At 39.3% G+C, this 10198-nt stretch overlaps 2 protein-coding genes across 2 annotated transcripts; both read left to right on the top strand.

Moving 5' to 3' along the window:
• The first annotated feature begins 3586 nt into the window (after positions 1–3586).
• LOC139989985 (uncharacterized) lies at positions 3587–6977 on the top strand. Its single transcript, XM_072008763.1, has 5 exons — positions 3587–3731; positions 4405–4604; positions 5222–5438; positions 5525–5677; positions 6730–6977. The coding sequence occupies exons 2-5, from the start codon at positions 4432–4434 to the stop codon at positions 6859–6861; spliced, it is 675 nt and encodes a 224-aa protein (XP_071864864.1). The 5' UTR covers positions 3587–3731; positions 4405–4431; the 3' UTR covers positions 6862–6977.
• Positions 6978–8458: 1481 nt separating this feature from the next.
• LOC139989717 (uncharacterized) lies at positions 8459–10083 on the top strand. The gene is made up of 5 exons (XM_072008231.1): positions 8459–8488; positions 8702–8940; positions 9194–9275; positions 9337–9601; positions 9694–10083. The coding sequence occupies exons 1-5, from the start codon at positions 8459–8461 to the stop codon at positions 9966–9968; spliced, it is 891 nt and encodes a 296-aa protein (XP_071864332.1). The 3' UTR covers positions 9969–10083.
• Positions 10084–10198: the final 115 nt, after the last annotated feature.

The following is a 10198-nucleotide window of genomic DNA, read 5'->3' as shown; positions in this document are numbered from 1 at the left end:
GACGCGAGTTTAAGCAAGTCTCCACCCGCGTGAGAATCGTACATAGTTCGTCGCACGTGAGCTTCTGCTCATCCCATGGATTTTGCTATCGTTCGAGAATTAGTCTCCTGGATTTCCTAGAGTTACGCGATTGAATCGTGCGTTTGTCATCGCGTGGCACGATTACATAAAATTGTCTTCGTCACCTAACCAGTAAAAAGAACCGCCCAATACCCAACCAAGGCGCGTTTTTTGCCAAATAAGATTTCCTTGATTCACTCTGTACTGTCCGATACTGAGCAATTTCCAAAATAGACCAGCTCCGATCAAAAGATCAATGGTGTCTGGATAGTGGAAGTGTGGGTCAGCCGGAATAACGCCGGGTGGCATTGGTACTTTTACCGTCGACAGTGGAACGTTTGGAATTTTATCGGTGATGTTCTTTAGCACTAGGCATGAAAGGTCCCCTATAAATTCATCGAATGACGACATCATGCGTATTTGTGTTTTGAACTGTATGGAATTCATACTGTTTCCTATGCCACCGAGTGTTAAATCAGCAGGGGTGAGCGGAAGTCTTATTTTATTACAAAAGTCTTCTGTTATTAAGTGAGACTGTGATCCCACGTCTAGCAGAGCACGACATTTATGTTTGTTGCCCAAATCATCTAGAACATACACTATCGCAGTCGACAAAACCGTGCATTCGTTATTGACTGTATTCCAGACGCATGTTTGTGCTACATGGGTCGTTTGTGGATGAAGAGACTTCGCTTCCGCTTTGTTGGTCGAATTTTCGCGATGCAACACGGTATGATGTTTCTTTCCACACTTTCTACATTTGCTACGCTTGCAATCCTTTACATTATGTCCGAAATAAAGGCAATTGAAACAGACTCGTAGTCTTTTAATTGTTTCATGTCTTTCCGGAAACCTCATAGCCAATAATTGAGGACATTCATGTAACGCGTGTTCGCCTTGACATAGCAAACATTTATAACTAACGAAGTGAGATGCTATGCGATGACGAAGTTCAGTATTGTATATGGCGTGCGGAAGTTCAGTACTGGTTGTGGCGCGCGGATGTTCAATACTGGTTGTGGCGCGCGGATGTTCAATACTGGTTATGGCGCGCGGATGTTCAATACTGGTTGTGGCGCGCGGATGTTCAATACTGGTTGTGGCGCGCGGATGTTCAATACTGTTTATGGCGTACGAAAGTTCAGGACTGATTGTGTAGCGCGAATAATCGCTACTGTTTGTGATGTGCGAAAATTCAGGACTGTTTGTGCAGCGCGAATGATCGCTACTGTTTGTGACCAGCGAATGTTCACTACTGCTTCTGGCGCTCCAATATTTACTACTGTTTGTGGAGTATGAAAGTTCACTACCGTTTATGCTGTGGCAAAGGTCAGGACTGTTTGCGGAGTGCGAATGTTCACTACTGTTTGTGGCGTATGGAAGTATACTACTGTTTGTGGCCAGCGAATGTTCACTGCTGTTTGTGGCGTATGAAAGTACACTACTATTTGTGGCGAGCGAATGTTCTGGTTTTTCAATCTTTATCGTGGATCTTGCGGCTAAATTAGCTAGTTTCAGTTTCTCTAGATATTCAACCCGTTGTTGTATTAATTTAGCGACTTCGTAGATATCCACATCGTCTGTTTCCTTCATACCGCTTTCTTCCCACTGCATTAACCGAAACCATTTTCCCAGATCATCGTCAATGATCGCGGGCTCATTTAGAGGAAGGCACGGAGTAGTACGCGAACCAGACGTCCCCGGTATTGGATCATTCTCTGACGTTTGCGCAGTACGAGCATCGTTTAAATGCTTCTCAGCGCCAGATATCACGCCGAAATATATGGCCTCAAAGGACTCGCGTTCTTCTAAATTCATCGCTTCTAACTTGGTGCCTTCTAAAATTTCTTCAATTTCTGACTGGACGCGATCGAATTCACTATACAGACTTTTGTTTGCTTGAATGCGTTTCTCGAAAGCTTGTCTGTCTGAGTTGAAATCTGTTGTTTCCATGAATCTTTTAAAAATCATTAGCTTCGCCTTAATTGCCGCACGCACAGATAATAAACGTAACAAATTTGTCTCCATTCTATGTACGATTCACGCAAATAAAGACAAGTAAATAAACTCACATGGGCAATGGACGACTGGATTGGCAATGTTGGACCGCTGTTCGTCTGCACTGGATCGTTATGCTGGATCTGGACCTGCTCAAATTATATTCCGTCTTGTATTTACACTTCTATATTAAAATATATTTTTTACTTTACAATTTATCCATGCGTTCCTTTACCTTAATTACTGCTCTGGATGCTCCTTCAACTGTAGCAACAGGTAACTGAGACTGTTCGTATGAATGCTGGTGACGGTTGGCTCAAGATGTCGTAGAAGAAGGTAACCGTTGACTGTTTAAGAACAGACTGTGTAAGACGAAGAAATTGGTTTCTAATGTGATTCTAAGCTTTCCGTCCGTTCACGTGCTTCGTACTGTTTCGAATGTTCGACGATACCTCTCAACGAAAATGAGGAAAAATGCCCTTTAGCCTTGGCACCTCCCTTCCACAATTTCAGAGGAGTGGGGGTCAGCCCAAATAACGTTGTATTCGTTAAAAGAGATTTTAACAAGCGAGGAAACTTTCAACCGTTCTGTTCGCTCATGGTTACTAAATGCCGTTAGAGCTGTATTTGCAGGAGGAAAAGTCCTTGACCATTCGGGCGCAATACTGCGAACGCACGTGAACCTCAGGTACTCGACAACTCATCGGCTTAAGGTTGGGGCTATATAACTAATATATTACTGTATTATACTAATACTAATACTATTAACTAATGAAGAAACCTTAATGGTAACCTTGCCAATTTCTACTTACATACTTTTGTTTACATTTCTACTTACCATAATACTGTTAAGAATTCTTTTTTTCATAACAAGCGATGAATTGTAACATTTGCCGAAAATATGCACTAATCAGATTACTAAAATTAAATATTTAGAAACCATCGTATTAATAATGTCTAATAAAATTTTTACTTTGTAACGTGGACCCAAGGAGAACAATAGGGTTAATTCTCTGCGCTGGCGTTTATTCATGCATAATTCAATGAAAAACATTTGCTCACATAATCTGTACTACATAAATATACTCATTATCAAATATCAACTAAGCAAGCCTGATGAATCATCCCCATTGTACCTAAAGCCCTGTAAATTGTAATCCTAAAGCCGCCTCTTTACGGAAATACTACAAAATAAAAATCGATTATCCTTCGCGCGTTAACTGAAAAGTAAATATAGTAAATTCGTTGTATTTATATATAATTGTGCATAAACGAAACGGACCGCAGAAAGACGAAATACCTCACAAAGAAGCTAAGTGCAATAGATAATACGGGTATCGCATATGAACGTGGCCATAGCTTCAAGAAGAAACCGAGTTTGCTCAAGCCCCGTATCGTGCATTATCGAAACTTGTTTCATTAGTCATACTTGATACACCGACCGGGCCTGGTAAACAACCAACGAAAAGTAACGTGTTTGCCTCTGTCCGCCTCTGACCGCCTCTGAAACTATCGAGACATCCGAGCGAACGGTTGGCGAATAACCCCCAGTGTTCCACAACGTAAGTGCACTGTCAGCGTTCAGTTGAGGACCATCGATTTTTGAAAATATCTGCTGCACCGGGGATTCGTCACGAATAAGCGGCAGTTGAGTGGATCGAACTGGAAGAAAGGTAAATCAAATCGATGGATCGCTCTGCTACTTTGTTGTTATGTACACACCATAAACTCTGTAACTCGAAAGCATGTACGAGGTTGCAATTTTGTTCATTCTTTTCTGTTGCGCTTATATAAGCTGAAATATAAATTTACCGTATCTCGAATTTTTTGTCGCGAGTGTTAGTTTGCCCGTATAACTTGGATTTAACGAAGTGCCATTTTTCCGAGACGAAATTTACCTCTGTAAATGAAAATTTATTACATCTTGCAATTCAAAGAACAACAAATCAAGAATTCGTATTGCGCCTGCACCTGCACCTGCGTATCCCTCTCATATTCAAGGTATATAAGGTAAACAATTAGTCTATTCTTTTTTGAAGAAACGATCGCTGACTGAAGGTTGAACTTGTTTTTCTTCGAGCCGCTACAATTCGAGAAATACTTATACTTCGTAGAAAGCCTCTTGAAATTGTTTTTGTTTGTTAAATCTCTCCCACTCAACAAATTCGATACGACGAAACTGATAGAACATACGAAGATTTTAACCCTTCTTTCGAGGCTTCAATTATCAAAGTGTAATTTGATACTTCAATTCCTATTACTCATATTATCGCGTGATATATTGAGAGAGTATGGGTGGGATGACTTTGATCATTCGTAATGTCTACTTTATTTAAATGGACGAAGGCAACGGATTAGTGTCCTGTGAGGAAGATGGATAAAACGGTGCACTACGCGTTGGTGGCATTTTGGGAGAAATCCGGCTGCAAGATCGTGGCGGATTGTTATCCGGTGAAGCAGGATGCAACGTACAGGGCGATCACGCTCAGCACAATCGACGGACTGAAGACGGTGGAGAATGATAAGATCAGTCTTAATCGGGGCAAGTAAGTGTGCTAATTCGAATCATGACTGTCATTTTCGTTTTATACGCGGCGCATCGAAATCGGAAGGCTTTTCGATAGTCGAGAAATATTCATCGAGCGAGTGTTTGAAACTCTAACTTAGTTGTTCGACATTTTCAATGATATTCTTTTGATATTTTCATATTAATCAGATTCTTGAGGAAGAATCTGTGTAATTTTACGACTATGGTTGCAAAGAGTATTTGCACATAGTTGCATCTATTTTTGCATATAGTCCTCTTGCACGATAATTCATTGATGATAATTGATAACGATAATTGATTACAAGTTACGAGTTATACTTCGTAGATATTCCTCTTTACGATCTTTTACACCAATTAAGATAATCAACGGAATTGTAATTTAAATATAAGATCCATTTGTCAAACTTCACCTACTTTTCGCTTTTAGAATTTTACCTTTCGGAATACCTTTTTTAATTTTGTTACCCATATTATCGCAATTGTGCGACAGAACCCCGACAGTGTTTTTAAATGATTATAAAAGTATTTGTATAAGTTGTAAAAATACTCTTTTTACTCGTCAAATTGATTCCAGACGGTTGGAAAATAATTCTTGCAAATATCATTCTCTTGCAGCTACACGGTGCACTTGCTCATCGGTGAACTACATTACGCCTGCCTGACGTTGAAACCGGATTGTCCTTCGTCAGCAGCCAAGCTGGAATTCTATTCCCAGGTGTTCCTCGAGAGATTGCGAAGCATTTACAGGGAGCTACCGATTCTGGCTGATCTCACGAGGGACCTAACCAATGTAGCGGTCATCGATCTCTCGAAACCTCTAAAGAAGATAGTCGTACGTCCGACCGTTTAACCCACGACCTTGCCGAGTTTAAACGGCGATATTTTTCACTAAGAATTTAACAACCATCGTTGTTTCAGCACGAGTACAATAAAAATAATGAAATAATACCGAAGATAGAGACAGAAGTGGCGGAAATCCAAAAAATGTTGATGGATGGCATACAGAAAATGATTGACAGGAGCCAGAAGCTCGACGATCTCGTTCGAAAGACTCAGACTTTGCAAATTATGGTAAATTACTTACGATTTAATGATTTTACGTTGACTGCCGTAAAAATCGCCAGTGCGATACCGGGTTTGTTCAAGTATTTAACTCTTTCTTTAGAAGAATATATAATAAGAAGAAATATATAACAGAGAAGAGATAATAAAAACAGAATTGTCCTAACGATTTTGTAAAGAAATAATTTTTTTAATTTTGAGGTCAGTTTTATTCAAGACAAATACACTCGTCGTTTCGTTTAGTCGAAACTTGTTAAAGTATAGTGTTGTATTATGCGTAACATCGCGAGATTATTAATACTGAAATAGCCAGTTTCCCAAATCTAATTTCAAATGTACACACAGGTATTCTATAAATGACATAACGAAACTAAAATAAAAAATTGACGTCGGTCTTGTCAAAGGTATTTACAAAATGAAACAATCGTTTTCGTCAAATTCGTGATACTTCCGATCATACAGTAACAATTTATTTATAAACATTTAAATGTTTAAACGATTTTATTCTTTATTAAAATACGCATTAGCATATAACGATATATAATTTTAAATTTAGGTGTTATAGACGAAAGATACGAAATTTACACGGCAGTCAACGTGTTATATAAAAGAGCCAAGGATTCGCTATGCACGGGAAGCTCAGTTTGTTCAGTAACCCATATTCCGTCATAACAAAGAGACATAATTAGATTGGTGGCATGAAAAATATTCATTGAAACGGCGTCGATCAATAGCCGAACGCATTGCCGACTACGACCCCAGTGTTCGTATCATTTATTTCCCCGAGGGTTGTGCGTGTCGTGATTACGCTCTTTTATTTATACGCGTTGAAACGATACAGTTAATTACTCGAGTATCGAGCGACGATTAGCAACGCGCAGACACGTTAAACATGTGCCGCTTCGTTCGTTACTTTTTCACTTTGCTAATTGTATTTTATAATTAAAACTCTCTCGTGTATTTTCTTTTATATTTTATTCGTCATACACGTAAGCTATCGAGGAATATTCTTCGAGTTGCATTCTTTTCATTTTATTAATATTCACTGTGTGATTTTATAGAGCCGGAAGGACTTTCACGTGTTGACAAGAACATCCAGAAGAAGGAAATTCATCGTTATAGCAGCGACAGCGACCACGCTATTTTTGGGCACATCTCTCTTTGTGTTTCTACTGTGTCAAGAGATTTTCTGATCAGCCTTGCTCCTTGACTTCGAAATTGTTCCTAAGAAACATGGCATCGATGTGTGAGATGTACTTACGAATAAACAATGTATTCGTCACTTCTGATCTTGTCAATTATATCTTTTCGTGAATCAACAACCGTTTATCTTTACAAACGATTCGTTACAATTTGTGGACGGCGTTAGTGACTCGTTATTTTCATTTTATGTTGACACAGATACGAAAAATCTTCGGTGTCAGGCATTTTCGTTTGATTGGAATTTAGATAATAGAAAACCGCATTCGAGCCTGTCAAAAGCTAAACCGATCAGCTCCATCTTTTGCAGATCTTTCAGTTTCATTACCTAGGTGCACGATCGATGTACGGTTGTAAGAGACAAAGGATTTTATGATACTTTCATAAGTTCGTTTATCAGAAAGAAATGGTATTGGTATTTGTCATTAGATGGTATTGACAAAATCCGCAATTACTTAGCTGCCAAGCCAATATAAACAGTTAATGCACAGTGATGTAGATTTTGAAAAATAATTCACCTAACGTCATCACTTTTATCTGTTTTTCTATTTCGAAGTTGATCGGCATAGCTTGCGAGCAGCTCGTTTATCTGAATCCAGTTGAAGACAAACACTTGGTGTAATAAAAGTTCACTCATTCTCCCTTCTACCTATGTTTGCATAACAAAAATTCATGTTCAGATAAGTGGACTCGGTAAACAGAAATTCTTTAAATCCACCGATTCACCGATTGCTTCGCACAACGTACATTCGACGATCGATAGTTCGTAGCATGTAGCGAAGTTCGCACCGACAATTTACCAAATCATTCGCGAATTCCCATTGATAAAAACATACTTACGCGTTGAAATAATCTTTCTCGATGGCGTCCGTGGCGGAACTTACGGTGGATCCCATCGAGTTCGAAAAGGAAGTCAAACGCAGAGACACGCTCGCGGAAGCGACCAGGCATTTGTATTTCATCGCTGCACGCAGGATACAGGTTAATGACTCTTGTTCGAAGATAATTTCTATGAGCTTCCGTAAAAAAGGTTTTCAGGTTTTTTTACGATCTCCTGACGAAGATTCTGTGGTACGCGCGGGAAGATAACCTCAGGCTCGATAACCACAACTTGTACGCGAGTTATCGTTCTTATCCAATCTGGGTGCGAGTAGCGCTAATAATAAAGCCTCGTGTGTCGTAATTGTAACTGTACGCCAAGATATTGATTGCTTAAGGTCAAGATCACGACATATCGATCCAACAAGTCATCGGCGAGTTCTTCTTTTAGTTTTTTCGTTATTGCAACTAACGATATTGACAATGATCTGAGATTCGTATCTGGCCACGTTTGCGTAATTTAACATTGTTAGCAAATTACTAATCGTTAACGTCAGCAAACTGCCTTTTATAATATCGATAAATTCGATAATGAAACAAGCGAAATTTGGCAAGTGGATTTTACAAATTATATAAATTATCCGATGGAAAATTCTGAAGCTGTAAAAGAGAAACTTATTATCCACAACACGAGACTTTCGTCGATTTACCGATATTATTACTTGGTAAATTATCGTGCGCGGAATAATTCTCGTATTAATTTCGATAATCATGAAAAATAGAGGAGATGCAATGGTACAAGTACATAGGAATTCGAGCGAAAATTGTAACGATGCTGAAATACAGATTTTTCTCTTTAAATACACACTATCCGTTCTCCGTTCTTCATTCCGAAAAATTCGATTAGGATATCGTTCTTCCGTCGTTACAACGTTTGAATTGGATTTCAACTCGACAGTGCAGGCCTGGATTCGCGGCATCCTCAGCCGAAAACATTTCCGATTGCTGCACCAGAGCGCAGTCAGCATTCAACGTTATTGGCGTGGCTATCGTACCAGGATCATCGTCGATCGATATCTGGTGCATCGTGTCCATCAAATGTGGCAAGATTACTATAACGAGATGGCCACGAGGATCCAAGCGTTCTGGCGTGGTTATTGGATCAGGAAAACCGTCCTTGACATAGAGAAAATGCGACGATGGTTGAACGAAGTCTATGCGAAGAACGAGGAAACCGTGAAGAACATGAAGAGGTTTGGTATCTTTCAATTTGTTGAAAGTCTTGTCACATTCCTATGTGCTCTGGAATTTCTCGTAGTAATATATATTGTGTTGGCAACTAAGTCATTAAGGCGGTAATGACAAAATCTGCGATCAATCAGTTGCCAATCCAATAATTTCATTCGACTCATTTTATATGAAATAGTCGAAATTTGATAGTCTCGCGTGAAATAGGCAACGTTGTTTAACAGACGATGTACGTGTATTTCTTTTCTCGTGCGATAGGTTCAAACAGGAAGAGATAGAATGCATGCAGACGATAATCGAACAGGAGTCCATGCAGTGGATACTGTTCATCCTCTTCAAGGTGAATTACAAGAAAAAGACATTGTCTCGTTATCGTCGTTGTCTCGTTTTCCCCGCTACAGTTACATCATTTGCTGAGAACGAAGCAACGACCAGGTGTGTTCACCAGAATCGACAACACACGGTTCACTTTGATCGAGGAGATGCTGAAATGCTTGGAATATAAACGCTACATGCGCGATAGGAAGACGAAGAGGAAATGTCAGGATTGTCAAATTGATAGGAAACCAACGTTGATCTTACGTGGAACGTACTATGAAAGATGCGAGAAAGAGATTCACGAAATCCGGAAAAATCTGGAAGCGGGAGCCGTGCCAATATATAGAAGTAAGAGCTTAACGAATTCTAGATGGAAAATTAAGTTCTGATGATTACACCGATTAAATGCGAATTAAACGAAATGGAAATTCTAAATTTAGGTGAACCATACGAGGAGCACGAGAAGAGCATTCGCAAACTAAATCAGATGCGCTTAGTGAGTTCCATAGACGAAGCGTACGAAACAAGTTCCCGACGAAAAATCGAAATGAAGAATGAGAAACAACGGAAGGTATGTTCTTTGAGAAGAGAATTCGAGCAACAAGCTTGTTGCATCAAAGAAGCCGATCTCTGCGAGAAGATTAAGAAAATGGATTGTCACCTAAATCAACTGCGCTTGAAATGCCCTATTCACGATCCTCCGTGTCAAAAATGAAATAATCTCAACGATTACAATTACGATACGTATCTTACAGAAAAGCATGTACGATAAATCATAGAGACAAATGGAAAATATCTCGAAGAAATAATATATATAGCGTGTCACAGTATCGAGAAATTTGTGATTGTTGATTTTGACTAATTTTGTGTATCGATTTGATATATCTGTGTACATATTTTATCGTTGACTGGAAAATTTCGCGAATAAAATTTATGGAAGTGGAG

This window comes from Bombus fervidus, chromosome 8 (assembly GCF_041682495.2).
Source record: "Bombus fervidus isolate BK054 chromosome 8, iyBomFerv1, whole genome shotgun sequence".
NCBI classification, from domain to species: Eukaryota; Metazoa; Arthropoda; class Insecta; order Hymenoptera; family Apidae; genus Bombus; species Bombus fervidus.
The sequence above is the reverse complement of the archived record's forward strand: the minus strand, read 5'-3'. Positions and strand labels throughout refer to the sequence as shown.